This window comes from Kogia breviceps, chromosome 11 (genome assembly GCF_026419965.1).
Source record: "Kogia breviceps isolate mKogBre1 chromosome 11, mKogBre1 haplotype 1, whole genome shotgun sequence".
Taxonomy (NCBI): Eukaryota; Metazoa; Chordata; class Mammalia; order Artiodactyla; family Physeteridae; genus Kogia; species Kogia breviceps.
Window position 1 is genome coordinate 13,899,237 of NC_081320.1, and position 23,033 is coordinate 13,922,269.

At 47.1% G+C, this 23,033-nt stretch overlaps 1 protein-coding gene across 5 annotated transcripts in view; it reads left to right on the forward strand.

Moving 5' to 3' along the window:
• ST3GAL5 (ST3 beta-galactoside alpha-2,3-sialyltransferase 5) overlaps window positions 1-22,031 on the forward strand; it is a 47,521-nt gene extending 25,490 nt beyond the window's left edge. Inside the window, exons 4-7 of one of the 5 annotated variants that reach the window (XM_059078365.2) lie at window positions 10,282-10,625; window positions 14,282-14,468; window positions 16,162-16,320; window positions 20,791-22,031. In XM_059078365.2, coding sequence (XP_058934348.1) covers window positions 10,282-10,625; window positions 14,282-14,468; window positions 16,162-16,320; window positions 20,791-21,039 — 939 coding nt within the window. In that variant the 3' untranslated portion in view covers window positions 21,040-22,031. The remainder of the gene's footprint in view (window positions 1-10,281; window positions 10,626-14,281; window positions 14,469-16,161; window positions 16,321-20,790) is intronic. The other 4 variants (XM_059078367.2, XM_067007273.1, XM_067007274.1 and 1 more) reach the window with 4 other exon arrangements.
• Window positions 22,032-23,033: the final 1,002 nt, after the last annotated feature.

A 23,033-nucleotide genomic window follows, 5' to 3' on the forward strand; every position in this document is an offset into this window, starting at 1 on the left:
AGGATCGGGGAGGAGCCTTAAGTAACCTGTCTAAGGTTACCTCAGCAAGTAAGTGGTGGTGTGAAGGCTTAGACCCAGTGGTGTGGTTTCAGTCCAGTCTCTTGATGTCTGTGCTCTCTGCTGGGGTCGGGAGCGTCCACAGAGAGGAAGCCAGAAGTTATAGGTAGCATGATGCAGAGGAGAGAGCTTAAACTTCTGACCTGGACTCAAATCTAAACGCCACTTCGTAACAGTGAGACCTGAGGCAAGTGACTGAATTGTTTGAGGTCCCAGTTTCCTCAGCTGTGAGGTGTAGATAACCACGTCTGTGCAGCGGGGTGGCCATCAAAACCGAGTAAGATAGTACGCACAGAGCTCCTTTCCTAGTCCTGATTTTCATTCACGTGTTTCTATTCTGTATACGCTTTGAAGTACCTCACATTTTTCATAGTACAGACAGGTATAAACATGTAAATGAAAAGAGTGTATTGTAGTTAATAAGACACCCTCGTGTCTCAGGGGTCTTGCTGATCACGGGGCCTTCCTCCCTTGCTGGTTCTGTCCCTCAGACGTTGGCCGACTCAGTTCATCTCGGCAGCATTAGCCCCTCTGCTCTGCTGGAGCAGGATGTGGTCCCTCGTCATCCGCTCGGGCTTTCCCTCCTGAGCGGCCGGCCTTGCAGACATTCCCAAATCCCTTTCAATTCCAAGACCTTCCACAGCTCGCTTGGGTAAACTTGGCAGACATCCTGTCTCTGTTTTTCGTCTCCTGGAAAAACCCTGAAATGCCGACCCGTGATACTGTGATATACGATGCCTGGTATCTGTGAACTCGTCCCTTTGCTACACTTCTCCACATTCTCTGTGTGTCCCCTCTGTCCTGTCCATTCCGTTCATCAGGCTGTTGACCTTCTGACCAACAACAGAGATCATTGCTCTCGAGTCTGGGTTAAGTGAGGAGAGATGTGAGCTCTCTGTGCAAGAGCAGAGCACTGTGTGTACTTTGTGAGATGGATGGAGAAGATGTGGTTTGGTAACACCTTGGGTGAAATCAACTTACTGGTTTTCGTGCCTGGCCAGTGCTGTCTGCATCAACTGCACTGTGGCTGCCTACAGCTGTTTTCTTTTTAGCTACATTAATAGGCCAGTGGTGGCCTGCTCGAACCTGCCATGTTCAGACAAGTGCTCTGGTCATTATGGCTCTTTAAGTTTCCCCTAAGGAATTCTAATGACTTAAAAAAATTTTGGGGGGCCTCCCTGGTGGCACAGTGGTTGAGAGTCCGCCTGCCGATGCAGGGGATGAGGTTCGTGCCCCGGTCCGGGAAGATCCCACATGCCGCGGAGCGGCTGGGCCCGTGAGCCGTGGCCACTGAGCCTGCGCGTCCGGAGCCTGTGCTCCGCAGCGGAAGAGGCCACAACAGTGAGAGGCCCGCGTACTGCAAAAAAAAAAAAAAATTTTTTTTGGCCACACCTCGTGGCTTGCGGGATCTTAGTTCCTCAACCAGGGATTGAACCCCGGGCCCCAGCAGTGAAAGCGACAAGCCCTAACCACTGGATCGCCAGGGAATTCCCTAGTGATTTCGGAGAAGGACCAGAGAAGAGATTCTAGACCTTGTCCCCGAGGAGCCTTTGAAGGGATGGGAACATTTGCATAGAGAAGACCAGTGCAGGACACATGGCAGCTGCTGCCAACAAGCCAGAGGCCTGGCCCGGGGGAGAGTCAGCCTGCCTGGGTGGCCTCACTGGAAGAACTTTGGATCAAGGGTGAGAGCCAAGCTGAAAGGAGAGGGGTTTGATGGTCCATGACGTCCAAAGATGGAAAAAATGAGCTGCCTTTGTGGCGAATCTCTGGAGGTCTTTGACCAAAGCCAGGATAACTATTTTGGGGTAGAACTCAGGCATCAGACAGTTGATGGCTCAAGGACCTTTTGATCCCTTCCAGCCCTGGAATTCCGTGGTTCACTGCAATCGTCTAGTACCTGGCTGGAAAGTGTAGGGCGGTTTTGTAACCTGGGTTTTTCCTGTTCTGAATGCAGGCATGTGACACCACTAGTTCCCACTCTGACATTCAAACTGAATCTCAGTGGTCTTTGAAGCTCCTCTGAAACTTACCAGATTCCATCTGGTATTATGAATGTTTGTGTAAGCATTTCACTGTCCCATCTAAAGTATGTTATCTGAGAAGCGGGGCTGTGCTTATAAAAATATATAGTTCCTAGGATTCTGGAAAAAGGAATAATGATCCAGGGTTGCCCTTGAAATCCTCTGTTCTCACCATTGCCCCAGTTCAGTGTCTCCTTCCCCGCCTTTCTGCATTTAGGCATGCTAATTATGGCAGAAGTCGTATTTCTTTTTTTCTTTTTTTTTTTTTTTTTGCGGTATGCGGGCCTCTCACTGTTGTGGCCTCTCCCGTTGCGGAGCACAGGCTCCGGACGCACAGGCTCAGCGGCCATGGCTCACGGGCTTAGTTGCTCCGCGGCATGTGGGATCTTCCCGGACCAGGGCACGAACCCGTGTCTCCTGCATCGGCAGGCGGATTCTCAACCACTGCGCCACCAGGGAAGCCCAGAAGTCGTATTTCTAATAACTGAATCTGACATGTTGCTTCCTTGCTTCAAACTCTTTGATTTCTCTCCTTTACCTTCAGGAGATTATCTACACTCTTTAGTCTGGCCTGTAGGGCTCTTCATGACTTGGTTCCTGCCAGTCTCTTCAGCCCCCTTTTGTCACCGCTACCATCGCAGCCCTGCCTGTCTCAGGCACACGAACCCCCTCACAGGTCCTTGGTGAACTTCCTTCTTCCTCATTACGGTTTTGATCTGATAACTAATGACGTTGACCATCTTTTCATGTACTCATTGGCCATTTGTAGGTCTTCTAAGGAGAAAGGTCTATTTAAATTCTTTGCCCAATTTTTAATTGGGCTGTCTTTTTATTATTGAGTTGTTTAAGTGTTCTCTGTATATTCTGGATACCACTTCCTTATCAGATATATGATTTGCAGCTATTTTTTTTCCCATTCTGTGGGTGGTCTTTTTACTTTTGTTGATGGTATCGTTTTTAGCACACAAGTTTCTAATTTTGACGAAGTCCAGTGTATCTACTTTTCATTTTGTTCCTTGTGCTTTTGATGTCATATCTAAGAAACCATCGCCTAATGTTTTCTTCTAAAAGTTTTCTAGTCGTAGGTCTTACATGTAGGCCTTTGATCCATTTTTCAGCTACTTTTTAATATATGGTGTGAAGTCGGGTCCAGCTTCATTCTTTTGCTTGTGGCTTTCCAGTTGTCCCAGCATCTTTGTTGAACACTTTTCTCTGTGTTTGCTGCGTTGTGTTTTTTTTTTTTTTAATTTATTTTATTGAAGTAGAGTTGATTTACAATGTTGTGTTAATTTCTGCTGTATGGCAAAGTGATTCGGTTTTGTGTATTTTATATACACACACACACACACGCATCTATTCTTTTTCATTCTTTTTCATATTTTCCATTATGGTTTACACAGGATGTTGAATATAGTTCTCTGTGCTCTACAGTAGGACCTCGTTGTTGTTTATCCATTGTCTCTGTAATAGTTTGTATTTGCTGCAGTCTTTCTTCTCTGCCTGGAGCCCTTCCTTTGCCTCTCTATTATTCATCTTTTACATCACATCTCGGCTCAGGGGTTACTTTTTCTAAGATCCTTCTCCGATCATCCTTCTCTCTTGTCTTCTAGGAACCCCCTCATACCTTAATCCTGACTGTTACCACTGTGGTACTTTAACTGTTTTGTCTTCCCCACTTGTCCTCCAGGCAAGCCCTTGGGAGATAGGGATCGTGGGATAACATTTTACATTAACGAATATGTACTTATATGTATTGAACTCCAGAGGGAGAAGAGATACCACTCAAACCTCAGCACGGTGTCTCATCTCTGAGCTCCAGATTGTACAGAAAATCCACAGTTAAATTTTAACAGGCAGTTCTTTCAGTTATGTACATTAAGTTTAATATCCCTTTCAGGAATAGGACAGATACCTCCTATCCAACTCTTCATATGCCCCAGTAAACAGACTCTCCCTTCTCTTTCCCCCTAAACCGTGGCATGTGAGTCCCCCACTTTAGGCTGGTGGGACCAGTTTTGTTTTTTTTTTTTTTTTTTTTTTTTTTTGCGATACACGGGCCTCTCACTGTTGTGGCCTCTCCCGTGGCGGAGCACAGGCTCCGGACGCGCAGGCTCAGCGGCCATGGCTCACGGGCCCAGCCGCTCCGCGGCACGTGGGATCTTCCCGGACCGGGGCACGAACCCGTGTCCCCTGCATCGGCAGGCGGACTCTCAACCACTGCGCCACCAGGGAAGCCCTGGGACCAGTTTTAAACCTGACTTCACTGCTGGGCCAGTGACAGCCTCTCACGGGTGCTAGTGCCCTGTCCCGACTGGCTCCAGTAAGGATTCCTAACTCGTCCCTGATGGGGGGGATGGAAGGACCTGATGAGTAGAATCAGCCTCCCAAGCCCCACTGCCTGCGTGGAGAAGGGGTGACGGCTGCCTGGACGAAGGACACTACGGTTCCCGAAGAGGAAGGAGCAGCAAAATGGAGACCCAGGAGGTAGCCCACAGTGACCGCCACATCAGCCCACTTCTGAAAGACTTCTAAAAGATTGTTATTTTTTTCCAATTAGAAAGTCCCCCGTAATGGTGTGGAAAGAAGGAGGAACGGGGGCACGGTTAAGTCAAACAGCTTTGTGCAAGTCTCCGTTCAGAAATTAATAAAGGAGAAAGTGAAAGCCTGCTCTAACCATGATGGGATGAGGGGTGTCTTTTATTCTATTGCTTGAGACTTTTTTTAAAAAAAATGTAGCTTCTTAGCACTATTGACTCTGTCAAATGGCCCTACTTTTCACAGTGGTCGTGACAGCGCGTGCAGGAAGCACATGTCTCAGCGGGCTTTGCAAAGTAGAGGAACAGCAGAGTTAGATACTGCTGAGGATTTGGGGTGGGGAGTAGCAGGCTATGAGACTGAAAACGAGACAGGACCAGAGCGTGAGAGGCCTTGAGTGCCACCCTGAGCAGTTCCTAACTTTGATATCTCGTCGCACATCCCTAAACAAGAAGAGAAATCCTCTCTCAAGTCCCCAGAATAGAGGAAATAGCCAGGAAGCCGGCTGGTACGAAGGGCTGGGAGACCGTGTTCAGTACGAGCTCTCTACAAAGAAAACCCTGTCTCCAGGCTTTGGTGGACACTGATCCTTGCTACCAAGAGAGTTTGGATGAATCTGAATGATTGTGGCTGTGTATTAGCAGAAGAGGGTCTCGGAGCCGTGAGAGTGGGGCCCTGTGAGCTTTGTTGGTGACATCCAACAACTTGCAAGGTCAACAACCCTGATGGACTCCGAACCCCTGCTTGCATTCTGCCTGTATGTATACAGCGGGAAGTGTGGCCATGTCTGCTGTGGGTTTTATATTTTCTACTTAAAGATGTCCCTGAACATGCCATTTGTGAAAAAAGCCGGACAGTGGTCCCTGCAGGGATGCTTGGATAGTTTGAGTGTGGTGCAGATGTGAAATTGCACTCAAAAGATGTATGAAGAGAGACAAGAGCACATTCACATCAGCTGAGGTTCAGACCTCGTGGTAGCACCCGTTTGAACTTGGCCTTCTCTCAGGAGCTAAAGACCACACGTCACCCTGGGGACTGCATCCTGGGCTGTGTGGTTCATCGTGGCCAAGTTTACGTCTTCACTGTGACTCCGGAGACCTACGCTCACGTATCCAAAGTAAGCAGAGTAGGACTTCCCCTGGCGGCCCAGTGGTTAAGACTCCGCGTTCCCAGTGCAGGGGGCACAGGTTCGACCCTAGGTCGGGGAACTAAGATCCTGCAAGCAGTGCAGTGTGGCAAAAAAAAAAAAAAAAAAAAGCAGGCAGAGTTACTCTGGGCTGAGTTAAATCAGTCCAGACATCCACACTTCCAAACCGATCCCTGTCTCTCCGGGGTGCTGCTCTTGCTTTTCCCAGACCATCCTTCAGTGGTCTCATAGAGGTGAGGAAACTGAAGCCTTGCAAAGCCTTAAAGTTCATGCTTTAACCAAGTTTACACTACTGATAAAGAGATCTGGAAGTGGGTCTAGATCCAGATCGTTTGATTGTTTGTTTTCTTCTTAACCGTGTATTGTGATAAAATAGACATACCATAAGACTTTCACCTTTTAAGCATCCAGTTGGAGGATGTTAGTAAATTTATAGTTCAATTTACACCATCACCACAATCCTGTTTAGAACAGTTCATCACACAAGTTAGTTCCCTCTCACCCCTTCTGTGGTCAATTGCGACCCTCAGCTACCAGCCCGGGGCAGCCACTGACCGGTTGAGATTTTATGGTGCTAATCACTCTGTGACTTGTTTACTCAGATTTTTCTGCTTTTAACCAGGTAAAAGTTACAGACAGCTAACTCAAGGAAGTTAAACCAGAGTTTACAAACGTGGAAATGAAAGTGTCGTTGCATAACTCATACCCTCGGTTCATGTGATCCGTGGCGGAGTTGGGCTCCTACCCAGGTCCAGTCAGCTCCAGGCCCCAAACTCTCCATCCCAAATGCTGTGCCCTGTCCTGGGTTTAAATCACTAAATAAAAGAAAACATTGCCTTTTACTAAGAATTAGGCCACTTACCTATATTTCTGAGAAGGATTGTCCTAAAAATTATGGGGTAGAAATGAAGATGGAGATTTTTACTGAGGAAAATTCATTTTTTAATATCCTTCAGGGAATTCTCACACTGTGGTTTTCCATGGCACATCACCACATCAGTGACAACTGAAACTGCCTGATGTCTGTTTATTCACAATTGTGGGCAGCCAGCAAGCTCAGCCTTCAAGCCTTTGAAAAAATGAAGCTCTTGTGTCCATGCCTCGATTTGGGAGAAGAGGGGGTTCCTGTATCTTTGAGGAAGTCACCAGTCCTCTCGTTCCCAGTGGTCCTCATCCGAGATGGATGCCATCTGGACCCCACTGCATCCTTCCTCGCCAGCCTGCTCTGGCTCCCAGGTTTGGCACTGTCTGCAGTGGAGAAGAGGAAGGTCGAGATGCTTGCAGTCTTGACCGCAGCTCCACGAGGCGAGCTGCCCTCCCGAGGCATTTTTCTTCTGAGCTTTGAAACCTGAAAGAGGAAGGAGGGAGGCTGAGGCACTTCTGGGGCGTGTTACATGGTTAAACAAGTTGAAACAAGAGAAGAAAAGGAATTGCTGTGGCTTTGGCCATTTCCAGTGGCATTTAGAACGTTGTCACTGGGATTGCTTTATTGCACCTGCTGAGGGATGGGAGGGGTCACCATCAGAAGATGCTCTGCATCTTCTAGAAAGTTACGTTTGAAGCCTGAGAGGGAACTCTTTGCCAGAATAGAAATGGGATGAAATTTCACTCCTTCCAAATGAAACTAGAAAATTTGGCTCCCAAGAGAGTCGTGCTCCAGTGTCCGGCTCCATCACCTAACCTGTCTTTCCAGACTTGAGTCAGTCACTAAGCTTCTGTCTCTTGGCACTTCTCGGTTGTTCACTTCTGTCCCAGGAGATTTGTAAAACAAGATGCTTGGGATGTCCTTCCATAGTGAAGAATTAGACCTTTTGTTCTCTAAAAACTTGTTCACAACCCTCAGGCCCGGGGTGTAGAGACAAGTATGGATAGTACATGTGGCTCCTCTGCTTACCCTGCCCCCCAGTTGGGCATTAAGTGCCTGTAGGTGCAGAGTGTCACCAACCTGGAGGCCTGGTCAGGGTGAGCCCTCCACTCAGGGGCTGTTCTGGGTTACGATCGATTCCTTGCTTAGCTTTCCCCTCGATTCCTCGCGGAGATGCTAATTCGTGAGGTATCAGTGGTGTATCAGAATATGTGTCAGTGGTGGTGTTTGTCACCTGCTCTCTGTGGGCAGAGGCTGGGATTGTAGGGGTTTGGGAGGTGATCAGGTGACGTGAGCCTGCCAGCTCAGCCCTCTTCCTGGGTGTGCCACCTGGAACCCACAAAGCGAAGACACTCAGGACCGTCTGGCGAGGTGTCCTAGGTGTCGTGCCGGTGACCTCAGATGGTGACCTTAGGTCGTGTCTGCAGCATCTTCTGAGGCTCAAAGAAAATCCATTCCCTTCTTCAGACATGGGGCCAGATTCTTAGGATGTAGACAGCGTGCTCTTCCCAGTATTAAGAACTTTTTGAAGCTGTAATTTAAAGAAAAGGGAGTGGGGTTCTCCTGCAGTAAGATTATTATTTCTACAAAAATTTTACTTACAAAAATCAGACAAGACTTTGAGGAAAAACATAGTTGAGACAAACATTTCAAACTGTATATGGCAATAATAATCCTCATAACAGTACTGACACAGTTCAAAAGACATATTCAATCCTAAAAATAAATAATATCCCAGCAAATAAAATAGAGGAACACACACACATACACACGCACACACCCACACATACGCACACATGCGCGCACACACACACATATGCACGCATGCACCCACACATGCGCACACGTGCGCGCGCACACACACACATACACACGCGCGCGCACCCACACATACGCATACATGCGCGCGCGCACACACACATACGCACGCGCACACACACATACGCACGCACGCAGCTTGGTGGGAGGAGCGATAAGGTAGGGCCAAGACTGCTGCATGTGGCAATGAGGACAGAAAGCACAGTGATGCTGCCACATGGTCCCGAGGCAGCATTTGGCCAGACTGAGCCCAGGGGCAGACTGTGGGGCAAGTGGGTGTCTGTCCCTTGTTTCTCCGTGTCTTGCTGTGTTCAGCTGGGCTAGTGTACTTGGCCTTCAACAGTTATTTCTTGTTGATGCAAAATATTAACGTGCAGGGAAGATGGTATACAAAACCAAGGCAACTTCTCTGTTGACCAGACACCGTTGCAGGTTACACCTGGTTCCCATTCCAGACTGTGTGAAGCTCATTACTCCATCTGGTAAATAAGCCTGTTTCTCATCCAACTAGATAGGAACCTGAAATAGGAAATCTTTTTCTCTTTTGGCTGTGCAGCACAGCATGTGGGATCTTAGTTCCCTGACCAGGGGTTAAACCCATGCCCCCTGCATTGGGAGCTCGGAGTCTTAACCACAGGACCGCCAGTAAAGTCCCTGGAAATCATTTTTTTAAACTGTGTTTTGTTTTTTTTTTTTTTTTTAAAACCCACATAAAATTTACCATCTTCATTATTTTTAAATGCATAGTTTGGCCCTGTTAAGTATATTCACATTGTTGTGAAACAGATTTCTGGAACATTTTCATCTTGCAGAACTGAAACTCTACCCATTAAACAGCAGTTCCCCATTTCCCCTTCCCCCCAGCCCCTGGTAACTGCTGTTCTTCCTATTTCTACAAATGTAACTGTGTTAGATACCATCTGTAAATGAAGTCCTACAGTATTTGTCTTTTTGTGGCTGGCTTGTTTCACTGAGTATAATGTCCTCAAGGTTCATCCATGTTGTAGCGCATGTAAGGATTTTTTGTGTGTGTGGCCGCACCACGCGATTTGTGGGATCTTAGTTCCCCAACCAGGGATTGAACCCAGGCCTTCGGCATTGGAAGCACAGAGTCCTAACCACTGGACCACCAGGGAATTCCCACGTCAGGATTTTATGAAACATGAAATCTTAAACACCTCAAATTTATTTAAACAGCTTAGGCTGGGAGGGTAGGAGGTGGGGGTCCTTCCTGTTTTACCTGTGCCATGAAATAAACATCCTTGTTGAGTTTGTCTCCTTGTCATGTGATTCTCCCAGGTTTCCCCCCAAAGTTTCTAGCATAAATTAACTCTTTAAAGCAGATTTTTGTTGTTGTTGTTTTAAATTTATTTAATTTATTTGCTTTTGGCTGCGTTGGGTCTTTGTTGCCGCGCGCGGGCTAGAGGGGGGCTACTCTTCATTGCGGTGCGAAGGCTTCTCATTGCGGTGGCTTCTCTGGTTGCAGAGCACGGGCTCTGGGCGCGCGGGCTTCAGTAGTTGCGGCGCGTGGGCTCAGTAGTTGTGGATCAAGGGCTCTAGAGCACAGGCTCAGTAGTTGCGGCGCACGGGCTTAGTCGCTCCACGGCATGTGGGATCTTCCCGGACCAGGGCTCGAACCCGTGTCCCCTGCATCGGCAGGTGGATTCTTAACCACTGCGCCGCCAGGGAAGCCCCCTAAAGCAGATGTTTTGTGTTACAAGACAGTCATCCACAAGGGAGCTACATCAAACATTGCAGGACGAAGTGTCACCTGTCAGAGTATATTTCTGATGCCTGAGAGCCTTTGAAACTCAGGTCTGTGCGCTTCATTCCAGAGAGCCCAGCAATATGCCCAGCAAGTCCTGCAGAAGGAATGCCGGCCCCAGTTTGCCAAGAGGTCGATGGTGCAGCTCTTCAGGCGCAGGTACAGCTCGGACCTGCCACCTTTCGTGACGAAGGCCCCCGCAGGGAGCGAGTCCAAGTACAAGTACGATCCTCCTTTCGGATTCCGCCAGTTCTCCGAGAAAGTCCAGACCCTCTTGGAACTCTTGCCCGAGCATGACTTTCCTGCACACTTGAAAGCCAAGAGCTGCAGGCGCTGTGTGGTCATTGGAAGCGGTGGAATCCTCCACGGACTAGAGCTGGGCCAGGCCCTGAACCAGTTCGATGTTGTGATAAGGTACGTTGGCCTTCAGACCATCCTCTGCCCTCGGGACTTTAGTTCTCTGCTGTGGGTCAGGGCAGCACCAAAAACAGGAGGGACCCAGGCAGCCCTACATGTCCCTGCCTTCAGGGGACTCACTGTTTGAGAAGTTGAAACAAAGACGTGACAGGATTGGACGCCCCAAACTGTGCAGTACTGACCCTAATTTTGGTAAAAACCCTTTCAGAGGAGGTGAAGGTTAGAAGGATCGGTAGATTCAGATAAGCCAGCAAAGGTGGAAGGCTGTGCTAGGCAGGGCCCAGAGGACGATGCAGTGCAGGGAGCTTGAGCCAGTGGGACGCCTGGCCTCTGGGAACAGGGCTTGGGGTGGGTGAGCCCTGGAAGGTGGCACCGGCTGGGACCAGAAAGCACACAGAGGTGTTTGAAAGCCACACAACAGGCAATAGGCAATCATCCTAAATTACAGGAGTTTCTGATAGTTCGACAGTCATGTCAGGGGACGCCAAGATTTCTAGTCTTGGGTCTGAGACGTTAGCGGGACCGCTGTCAGAAACGGAGAAGTTGAGGAAAATCTCTGGCTAGTGAGGGAGGATGACAAGATCCGTTTCAGGTATTTTGAGCCTGAAAGTGGTGCAATATCCACTTAATGCCTTTATCCCCAGTAGCTGTGATCTCGGGCAAGTTTCCTTGCTGTCCTGTGCCTCCGTTTCCGCATCTGTAAATGGGGGCAGTGATGGCACAGACCTTACAGGGTTACTGTGAAAACAAAATGAGTTAACATCTAGATGTAAAGCACTTGGAACAGTGTCCGACTTGGGGTAGGTGCTCAGTACACGTTAGCAGCTATTTTTGGAGAATGTATAGGAAGCTAAGGAGGAAAGGACACGGGGTATAAGATGTTTGTAGGAAAGAACCAGACTTTTGTAAGCGCCAAGAGATAGAAGAAACAAGTAAGAACTACGTTTTAAGGTGAAAGGTGTGAAGCGAGGGTGTGAGGGTGGGGTTGTGGACGTTGGTGGGGTGAAGGAGGAGGTAACTGCTTCCTTTCTCTGGATGCTTCCTGTGTGCCAGACGCTGTCACGTGCTCTGGATGTTCTCCTCGTTCCACGGTGAAGCCATCCCCTTAGCCGGTGTCAGGCATGAGGACAGAGAGACACTGTAGGGCACAGGGCCCAGGCCAGAGCCTAGCATTCCAAATGCAGGGTTTTGAGGCTTCCAGAACCTCACCCTGACTCTGTGTGAGCAGCAGAATGATCAGCTGTGCACAGGCAGCACCGGGAGAGGCAGACAGGACCCCCATGTGCCCTTCTACTGGTGCACAACCGATACACGGGAGGAGAAGAGGTAAGAAACCGGGGTGCGCACTCTGGCCCAGAGGAGAGATGCAGTGGAAGAGAAGGGCGGCCCAGAGCTGACCTTGAAGAATGGTAGGATTTAGTCCTTTAGGAAGGAGGTGGGCAGGAGATCTGGGTGGGGAACCTTACCCGGCAAGAGGAACGAGGGCCTGGGAGAGGGAAAGGGGGCTGGGCAGGTGGCTCGATGCCCAGTGATGGTGAGGCCAGACTGGACAGCATGGACTTCAGGCACAGGCACTGGGGACCAAGGAAGGGGACTTAGCCTGATTATGATGGAGATCAGTTGAAAAACTTTTGGGGGGTCACTTTATTTTATTTATTTATTTATTTTTTTTTTAAATTAATTTTTATTGGAGTATAGTTGATTTACAATGCCGTGATAGTTTCTGCTGTACAGCAAAGTGAATCAGCTGTGTGTGTGTGTGTGTGTGTGTGTGTGTGTGTGTGTGTGTGTGTATCTCCACTCTTTTCTTTTCCCATATAGGTCATTACAGAGTATTGAATAGAGTTACCTGTGCTATACAATCAGTCCCTATTAGTTACCTGTTTTATATATGGTAGTGTGTATATGTCAATCCTAATCTCCCAATTTATCTCTCCCCCCTGGGGTAACTTTTAGGTTTAAAGCAATTCTGAACTTAACAGGAAAGTTGCAAGAGCAGTACAAAGAACTCCCATTCACCCTTTTCCCAGCTTCCTCAGTTGATAACATTGTATCACACTGGCATTATAATTTTCTCTCTTTATATACTATTATTCTTTTCTGAACGCTTTGAGAGTTAGTTGCAAATCTTAAACCCCTTCTTTACCCCTAAATACTTCAGTGTGCATTTCCTAACAAGGACATTCTCTTATAGAACCACATGACGATATTCAGAATAAGGGAATGAACACTGATGCAGTACAGACCTTAGCTACAGTCCTTATTCAGACTTCACCAGTTATTACAGTCGTGTCCATTATTTAGAAAGAAAGGAAAAGAGGGCTTCCCTGGTGGCGCAGTGGTTAAGAATCTGCCTCCAAGGCAGAGGACGGGTTTGAGCCCTGGTCCGGGAAGATCCCACATGCCGTGGAGCAACTAAGCCCGTGCGCCACAACTACTGAGCCTGTGCACCACGACTATTGAGCCGGCGTGCCACAACTACTGAAGCCCGCGCGCCTAGAGCCCATGCTCCACAGCAAGAGAAGCCACCGCAGTGAGAAGCCCGCGCACCACAACGAAGAGTAGCCCCCACTCGCCACAACTAGAGAAAGCCTGTGCGCTGCAGCGAAGACCAAAAAAACACAGCCGAAAATAAATTAATAAATTAATAAAGAGAAAGAAAGGAAAAGAAAAAGAAAATACCTCGTCCAGGTTCATGCTGTGCATTTAGTTGTCATGTCTAATAATAGCTTCTGGAAGAGGAAGTGGTAGTGGAATAGAAAAGAAAGGTTTTTATTATCACACTCACAGGTATGATAATACAGGGAAAGAACCCAACAGACTTTTTTTGAGATTTCAAAACTGTGTACCTGTGTGAGTGGTACTGCTTTGGGAAGAATTCTTAGCATTTTCCCCAGAGCATCCACCCTGGCAAAGCCTTCATTGATCTAACAGTTCTAAGTGCCCCAAATTCCTGCTTTAATTTTTTTTTTTTTTTTTTTTTCCGTGGTATGCGGGCCTCTCACTGCTGTGGCCTCTCCCGTTGCGGAGCACGGGCTCCGGACGCGCAGGCTCAGCGGCCACGGCTCACGGGCCCAGCCGCTCCGCGGCACGTGGGATCTTCCCGGACCGGGGCACGAACCCGCGTCCCCTGCATCGGCAGGCGGACTCTCAACCACTGCGCCACCAGGGAAGCCCTCCTGCTTTAAAAGACCAGGTTGCACTTGGACCCAGTGCCCTCCTCGGGCCCAGCCCTGTCTATATAAATATGGTTTGTGTCTGCCTTTTCCCAGTTTTGAGGTTTTCTTTTTTGATTACCTTTTTGAAATTCTGGCAGGAACCACTAATATCTAAGCACAATGGGAAGCTTTCAAGGAAACGTTACTAGTGCCCAGAGTGGAATGTGTTTGGGTTGGCTTAAAGTGGGAGGGCTTTAAGATGGAATTGCTTGTCATTCAGAAATTGGATACGGGAATCTCTTGCAGACTGAAGACTGCGTGCATCAAGCACCTGGAAAGGGCAGAGCTGAGGGATAACAGGGCTGCTGGGAGGGGTGCCCTCCCCCCCAACCACACCCTCGTTCCCAGTCCTAAAAAAATGTGGAACACACGCTGCAGGAATTCGGCATGTGTTAAAGTGGTTAATGTCGGTTTATCTTTGTCCTTTTCAAATAGGTTAAACAGTGCACCGGTCGAAGGATATTCAGAGCACGTTGGAAATAAAACCACTATAAGGATGACTTATCCAGAGGGTGCACCACTGTCTGACCTTGAATATTATTCCAATGACTTGTTTGTTGCTGTTTTATTTAAGAGTGTTGACTTCAGCTGGCTTCAGGCGATGGTCAAAAATGAAACCCTGGTAAGCACTAGAAATTCAGCTATCAGATATGCCTTCGTAAAAAGCGAAGGGGTCTCTGATGGGAATTAACAGGTTTTTATTTTTAAACTAACACACATGCTTTCAAATAAACACTCCCTTTGTAGAAGCCCCTCAGAACTTCCCCTGGAAATTGCTTTCAGAACTTGACTGAGTCACATGTGGAAACTGGGATCATTACTTAGTGGAAATAACAAGCTTGGGACCAAAATGGCTGTTATTGAGGTGGACCACCCACCTCATTCACCAGACTTGAATTTACATGGCTTCCGACTGTTTTCAGAAATTAGATTTATGTGCATGAATATAAACCATTATTGAGGCTATTCAGAAGAATATACATAAATTCTCTGAAGAGTATTTTCAAAGAGATTCTCCAGGGCTTCCCTGATGGCGCAGTGGTTGAGAGTCCGCCTGCTGATGCAGGGGACGCGGGTTCGTGCCCCGGTCCGGGAGGATCCCACGTGCCGCGGAGCGGCTGGGCCCGTGGGCCATGGCCGCTGGGCCTGCGCGTCCGGAGCCTGTGCTCCGCGACGGGGGAGGCCACAACGGTGAGGGGCCCGCGTACCGCAAAAAAAAAAAAAAAAAAAAAAAGAGATTCTCCAAAAATGCTTTGATTGATGGTTTTCTTTTTTTTTTTTTTTTTTTCTTTTTTTAATGTTTATTTATTTGTTTGGCTGCGCTGGGTGTTCGTTGTGGCAGGCGGGCTCCTCAGGTGCGGCGTGCAAACTCTTAGTTGTGGCACGCCTGTGGGATCTAGTTCCCCGACCAGGGATTGAACCCAGGCCCCCTGCGTGGGGAGTGCGGAGTCTTATGCAGTGCGCCACCAGGGAAGCCCCTGGTGGTGTTCTCGTTGGAGTCAGTTCACAGCGTTCCAGAGGGGCAGATGTGGAGGAGATGGCCCCAACTTGGTCCTATTCCTTTTCTTTGTCTTTACAATAATCCATCACCTTACTGTATAGTCCCCCAACCCCCCACATTATGTTGAAATAAATTCTGGAAGTCAGCTGTTAAGCAGTGTGTGTGCGTTTATATGCACTTGCCCAAACCAGCTGACTGTAACGTTAACAGGACATATCAGACTTTTCACAGAAGCTTCATGTGCTGGAGAATTTGTATCTCCAAAGCTCGATTCCGTACAGGTTATTGTGGTCCTCTGGATTTTCTCTTGGGTAGTTGTTCTAGTTGAAAGGTGAAGCACATATGAAATGACTTACAGTCAGTTACCAAGAGACATCACAGGACTAGGAAGTGGGGGTAAGTGGAGAAGGGGGTGCATGGTGGGGGCCTGAGCACAGGCGGGGCACCCAGAACACTTCATACCCTCGAGTTGGACCTATTCGCTTGGTTTTCCCTGGGCAAAATGGTGGCTTTGGATCCTAAAAAGGCTGGCTATCTCAGGTCATTACCTGAAGAATTTCTTCCCCAAATCAATAAGAGCTGCTTCAGCAGTTCCTTTCCTTGTCCAGTGCCACCTTCATAAATCAGATCCTTAGAGCTGCTTGTCTGAGTTGAGGTACTGGATTTGCATAGATCTGTGACTTTGCAGCACACAAACCCACAAGGGGCCACACCCACAGTTCTGGCCTCATTAGCAGGGGATGCACTCTCCCCCCTCCACTGATAAGATAACTTTATTAAATACCCCTAACGATTGCTTGCTTTCTTTCCTTAGCCGTTTTGGGTGCGACTCTTCTTTTGGAAGCAGGTGGCGGAAAAAATCCCGCTTCAGCCAAAGCAGTTCAGGATTTTGAATCCAGTTATTATCAAAGAGACTGCCTTTGACATCCTTCAATACTCAGAGCCTCAGTCAAGGTTCTGGGGCCGAGATAAGGTATTTTTGTCGCTACTGAAACTTAACTGTTCTTCTCTGTGTTGGAAAGGAGGCACCTATACAACTTTCAGTTAGGCTCAGCTGCATACCCAGAAGCATCTTCCAGGGATGAAACCTAGTCATTGATTAGATGTTCCATGTGTTTTTCCCTCTCTGCATCCTCACCTTAGGGCTCCCCACTGTTTAACCCCCTCAACCCCCGGGGGCTCATCTCATTAGTATAGTCAGCACGTTAGCACTTCGGTCACTGAGGTATATTTAAGGTATTCTTACTCCAGGACTCCATATAATTAGCTGCAGGACACTGAAAGGAACTTTGATGCTCAGAAAATTCTTTACATTTTAACTCTACAGGCCACTTGGGTGAAAACTGACGTTTATCATCACTTTATAGGTGATAGTAAATAAGCAGTCCTCTAGAGCAGTGCTTTTCAGTTGATGCCTGGATCCCACCCCAGACATTCTGATTTAATCTGTCTGTGTTGTGGTCTGTACATTGGGATTTTCAAAGTTCCCTGGGTGATTTTTATTTTTCAGCCTGCTTTGAGAACCTTGGTGCTATAGGCGGTTCACTGCAATAGATTCTTTACCTGCAATTAGCCTGTGTTGCTACTGGGGGGAGATGCCTTTATTACCTGTTTCTTCATGATCTGAATAGCTAAACCTGTGGCTTTAAATAAAACTTTTCTAAAAGCAGTGGAAATCGTTTAAGCAAAACATTTATATATAAGGAAAAGCAAGGGATTTTGAAACGTGGGGACTGCGACCCACACTGGGGGCGTGAGATACCTCCTAGGAGACGGGGCTGGTCCAGGGTGCAATTTGCAAACACGGAGCTAGACTCAGGGGTCCTCATCCAATAGGCAGATGAGCAGGGTCTTCTATTTGCCCTTTGAATCAAATTCTAATTAAAAAGATGCTTTAACACAACTGTGTAAATTTTAAAGGAAGAGAATCAAATTCTAATTAAAAAGATGCTTTAACACAACTGTGTAAATTTTAAAGGAAGAATTCTGTGCTTGTTAAGGAAAACAAATACCTGAATAGTCTCCTTAAAAACAAAAACCTAGGGCTTCCCTGGTGGCGCAGTGGTTTGAGAGTCCGCCTGCCAATGCAGGGGACACGGGTTCGTGCCCCGGTCCGGGAAGATCCCACATGCCACGGAGTGGCTGGGTCCGTGAGCCACGGCCGCTGAGCCTGTGCGTCCGGACCCTGTGCTCCGCAACGGGAGAGGCCACAACAGTGAGAGAGGCCCGCGTACCACAAAAAAAAAAAAAAAAAAGATAAAAACAAAAACCTAGTTCTTCACTGCAATCAGTAAGAGCTAAATCCAACTCTGGCTCCAACTTCAGGGTTGAACACCCAGCTCGGGTGAAATGGTTCACATAGTGGAAGCTGTTCCCTTCTCAGGCTGCCGTTTTCCTCCAGGGCTCTGGCCTCTCCATCCATGGGGAGCCCAGGAGGGCCATGTAGTTTCTGCCCATTGTAGGAACGTGTCCAGAACCCATGATGCGTTTTCCCTCTCATAGGAGAGCAGCCCTACCCCCGACCAGTGACTGTCGGGTCTCTGATTGTCTTTAGCTGGGCTCTCCCACACAGAGCACATGGGTTCCTCCAGAATGTGGGCTTATAACTTTTAACCTGTTGGCATCACTTTTAACAAAACAATTTTATAAAAAAGACAACATACTTTGGCAAGATTCTTAAACTAAGTTATAAAGAGGTTTCACTATAAATGCACTTAGATTTCTGTATCTTTTAAACTGCCCTGTTTCTTTGTTAGATTCCATAGTATTTTTTTAAACACAGGCAGATGCTCATTTGTTGGTTTGCAGGTCGATTTTATTTTTTAAATAACCTTTAGGAAATGGACAGATTTAATTACATGAAATACGAAATTGCTGAATGGCAAAGGGTTTCAGAAGCAAAGTTAGCGGGGGGAAATTTATCATAGAAATTACAGAGTAAATATTCTCAAAGCATTTAGAGATCTTATTAAATCAAAAAGAAAAAGATGAGCCAATAAAGAAATGAGGAAAGGATATGAACAGACAGTTCACAAAAGAAATTAATACAGCCCAGGAATACCTGATAAAATGTTCATCTTCACCAGTGATCAAGTGAAAGCGAATTAGAGCCACAGTGACGTTTTTTGCCTGTTTTCTTAGCAGAGATTTAAAAGCTTGATAATATCCTTGTTTGGCAGGAATGTAGGTAGAATTTTATAAGTTGGCACTTTTTCCGGAGGGTGGTTTGGCAATACATATATCACTTTAAAATATGAATAGTCTTTGACCCCGCGATTTGACTCTAAAAATTTTATTATAAGGAAATTAGAGAAAACCTGCAAGGCTATTCTAGGATGTTCATCATAGCATTGATAGCAAAGGACTAAAAACAGCCTAAACATTCATCATTAGAGAATTGTTTAAACATTATGGTATAGTCGATGCAATATCGATAGTTTGACTGTTGAGGATGAAGAAAAACTAATGGATATGAAAACACCTCCACAATGTATTAAGCAAGGAAATCAAGTTACAGAACATTTATTTACTCCCGTTTTTGTTTAAAAACTAAAAATGTATATATAGTTGCATAGGAAAAAGCTTGGAAAGAATCACCAAACTGTGAAGAATGCCCTTCTCTGGAGAGTGAGTCTATAGGAGTCTTTTACATTCTACTTTATAATTTATCATTTGAATTGAATATTTGCTTATTTTTTTATCATTGTCAAAATGGTATTCTTCTTTTGGATAAAAACGGTAACTTGAAAGATGGCTTCTGATCTAAAATTGCATTGTCAGAAACTCCCTCATGCATCTGCTCTCCCAGCAGACAGAGAAGCCTGTTGGACAGTGAGGGCTGCTCTTGGGGGACGTGTTCTGGAGATAACATGCTCTGGGGAGTTTTTAATAGTTTCTGCGTTTCTCTCCATGCATTACCCCTATATACTCCTCCACAAACACTGATGGGTACTCCTAAGGTGCTGTGTGCTGAGCTGGCCGCAGGTGGAGAAGACAGGACACACTGCCTTAGAGTCCTAAGTCTGGCTTCCCCCCCCCCCCACCCCGGTACGCAGGCCTCTCACTGCTGTGGCCTCTCCCGTTGCGGAGCACAGGCTCCGGACGCGCAGGCGCAGCGGCCACGGCTCACGGGCCCAGCCGCTCTGCGGCACGTGGGATCCTCCCGGACCGGGTCACGAACCCGCGTCCCCTGCATCAGCAGGCGGACTCTCAACCACTGCGCCACCAGGGAAACCCGAGGCTGGCTTCTTTAGGGTCAATTTCCCTTGGTTTTTATTTCCAAACATGTAAAATGACTGTTGAGTTCCTTCTTAATAAGGGAGGTTGGCTTTGAGAGGTAGACACGACACACTGGAGAGCAGGAAGCAGTTTTTATCGACGGGTGGGTTCCCTGGATGTGCCCTTAATCCCACCTTAATCTCTGAACTCTGAAGGGTTCACTGTGGTTCCAGTTTACAGGAAAAGAGAGCTGTTGATGGAAGTCACAGACTCGGCTGAGATGAACCAAGGAGGTCTATTTGCACATGAAAGACGATACAAAAGAATTATCAAGTAGTAGATGGGCAGCAGCCTCCAAGGAGGGCTTAGGCACTGCAGGGCTTTCTGTATTCCTGTCTGCCGCCCTGTGTGCTGTCTTTACCCAAGTCTGTGAGGGAGATCCAGAGAACCAATTCCAGATTTACAAGTGGCAAGATGTTGGACGTGAAGAGGGAGTGGTGATACAGTCAGAATCCAAAATTCTGGACATTTGGCATTCTAGGCCAAAGTCAGCAAGGGTACATTTTGGAAAAAACAAATGTGAGAGCCTGTAATTTGAGGCGACAAATGTACTTGCCTGAACAGAGAGTGAGCAGAAACTGGCTGAGCAGCAAAGACGTGAAAATGGCCTGGGGTGTTACTTGCCAGAAAGGCAAGTAGGGGTGAAGTAAGACACTGTCTTCACAAGTAAGGGGTGAAGACAGTCTTCACCAGTGGGATCTGAGGCCTCTCTCTCCTCAGGCAGAGGCTGTACAGGAGCCAGCCAGGACGGGACAGGTTTCCAAACCATGTCCGGAGAAGGGCTGTGGCCACTTGTCCCAGAGCAGACCTTGTAGACATTTGTCACATGAGAGAGGAAATGGGTTAGTCTTGCTGTTATGGTCATCCTGTGCAGGACCGGTGGGTGGAAGTTTTAGAAAGAACACCTTTTAGCTTGGTGCAACAGGACCTGCCAGGCTGCCTCTTGCTTGTGTGTTAAAAGAATTCACATCACAGACCGTGATTTAGAGTCTAGATTCCTGACTTGGATGGCAAGCCAGACTTCAGAATTGGGTGATATTTGAAATTGTGTGATGTATAAAATTGCAGCCCCCAGCGCCACTTTCATCACTTTGCATGGCATGTAGCGTACCTGTAAAGCAGTGACTTGTGCTAAGACCCTTTTTTTGTCTTTTCTCCTTTCCAGAACGTGCCCACGATCGGTGTCATTGCCGTTGTCTTAGCCACGCATCTGTGCGATGAAGTCAGTTTGGCGGGCTTTGGCTATGACCTCAGCCAACCCAGAACACCTCTGCACTACTTCGACAGTCTCTGTATGGCTGCCATGAACTTTCAGACCATGCACAATGTGACGACAGAGACCGGGTTCCTCCTGAAGCTGGTCAGAGAGGGCGTGGTGAAGGATCTCAGCGGAGGCATCCATTGTGAATTTTGAACCCAGAAAACCTCACTTGAAAATGCAGTTCCGACCCGGAGGGCTGTTTTTCACAGCCTTCTTGATGCGTCCTGCAAGAACTTTGAAGTGCAGCTGGTGTTTTTTAACTTTTAATTTAAAAAACAACACAAAAAGTTCCACTCTTCCTACTTTTTTTTCCCTATTTATTTGAAGCCAGTGATTTTGCACAAAATTTTGTAAGTTAATTTTGAGAATGAAAAAGACTTTCCAAAGAGAATTGTATGTAATGATGTTTTATTGTATTTTAAGAAAGTTATTTAATTTGTAAAAACTCTGTTCTTCGTGTCTACTGCACATAGAATCCTCCAGGTCATTAAGTGGAAAAAGGGAGGCGACTCCTCTGATGACAGCCCTGAATGCCTGACTCTGGTTCTCTGTTAGTCTGTTTGGTGGGACAGATGTCGGAAACACTTCCAGGGTGACACGTGCCGGGTAGCTAAACCACTGGGACTGGTTGGGCCATGCTGCTGCATGTGGCCTGAGCCGGTCGGAGAACTTCACAGTCCTTCTCCATTGATCGGCCTTCTGCAGGAAGACTTGTAGGACTCAAGCAGGGGAGCTGTCCTGCAGGTCCCAAGTCAAGGAGGGACACAGAGACATTTTCTGTGTCCTCCGAGTACCGCAAAGCTGCTCCACGGTCTTCCCCACAATTACGACAACTCTTGGATTTCTTGAGAGTTTTTAACTGCCTTCCAAACACTTAAATGTTAATCCAGATTATTCCACTGTCTGTCTGGGGTGGCTTATAAAAATTAGGACAAAACCTCCGTTCTCCGGAGCCGTAGAGGAATAAACTCTTTCCAGGAATAATCTTGTTTACTGAAACACTGAAATGAAGTCCTCCCAGTGTTATAAATTGCCTATTTAAGAAAAAACGTTTTTTTTTTTTTTTTGAATGCCTCCTTGGCAGTGTGCTGGTCAAAAAAAAAAAAAAAGAATAAAAGCTTTTGAGGAACTCTTACAGTTAAGTTAATTTGAGTGCTTTTTTTTTTTTTCCCCCCAGAAGATAAGTTTACAAGTCTAGCTAAAATGTCCTTCTTGGCTGCCACTGCTGGGCAGGACCTCACTGCAGATGCCTGTGAGGAGGGCTGGAGGATGAAGGGGTCTCCTCTGCTGGCTGCTGCCACCGCCCCTCCCCCAATTCTATTTCTCCCACAGCCCCGGTGCAGCTCCGACTCCCAGGCCAGGCCGATGGCTCCCACCTCTGCCAGCTCCCCGGCATGAGCGGGGCAAGGAGCCAGGTCATAGCTCTGAATGTGTCCCTTGTATCTCCAGGGTTCTGGGGTCAAGCTCAGAGCAGCCTGCGTAGCAAAATAAGATTTCTCTGGTTTTATGTCTTTTCTTAAAATTTTCTATGGATTTTGCTTTCTACTCTGTAAGACACTGTTTAGGAAGAAATGCTTTAAAATTCCTGCCTGTTAAATGGTGAGACTTAGCTCTGAATATTGAGACCCAGGAAAATGGTCCGCAGCTGTCCTGTGTTTCAGGTGAGGCCAGGCCTGCACCACACACCTCCACCCCCATCACGCTCTCAACTTTGTGCAGCCTTATAGGCACACGTGCTCTTACGTGGATGTAATCATTGGTTTTGAGGCAACTTAGGTGACTTACACATGTTCTATACTTTAACATACTTCTCACTAGAACTTTGAGCCACAGAAAATTTTAGGGAGTTTTAGTTTTTTGTTTTTTCCTACAGAGAGTTTATTCTCTCCAGAAACCTAGGCCGTAGAAAAATTTGGGGGGGGGGGAGGACCAGGATGAGTATCTCCTGATGACATGTGTCATGTTTCTAGGCAAAGATAAATTGGGATCTTCTGAACAACTTCATTTTTCTAGGTGTTACCTTGCCTTCTTCACTGATACTTTTGTGTCACGATGTTGTTGTTTTAAAATTTCCCAACAATGTACTAATAAGGCATTGGCCATGTCTATTCTCACACATTTGGGGACGGGGGCGGGTCTCATCATCT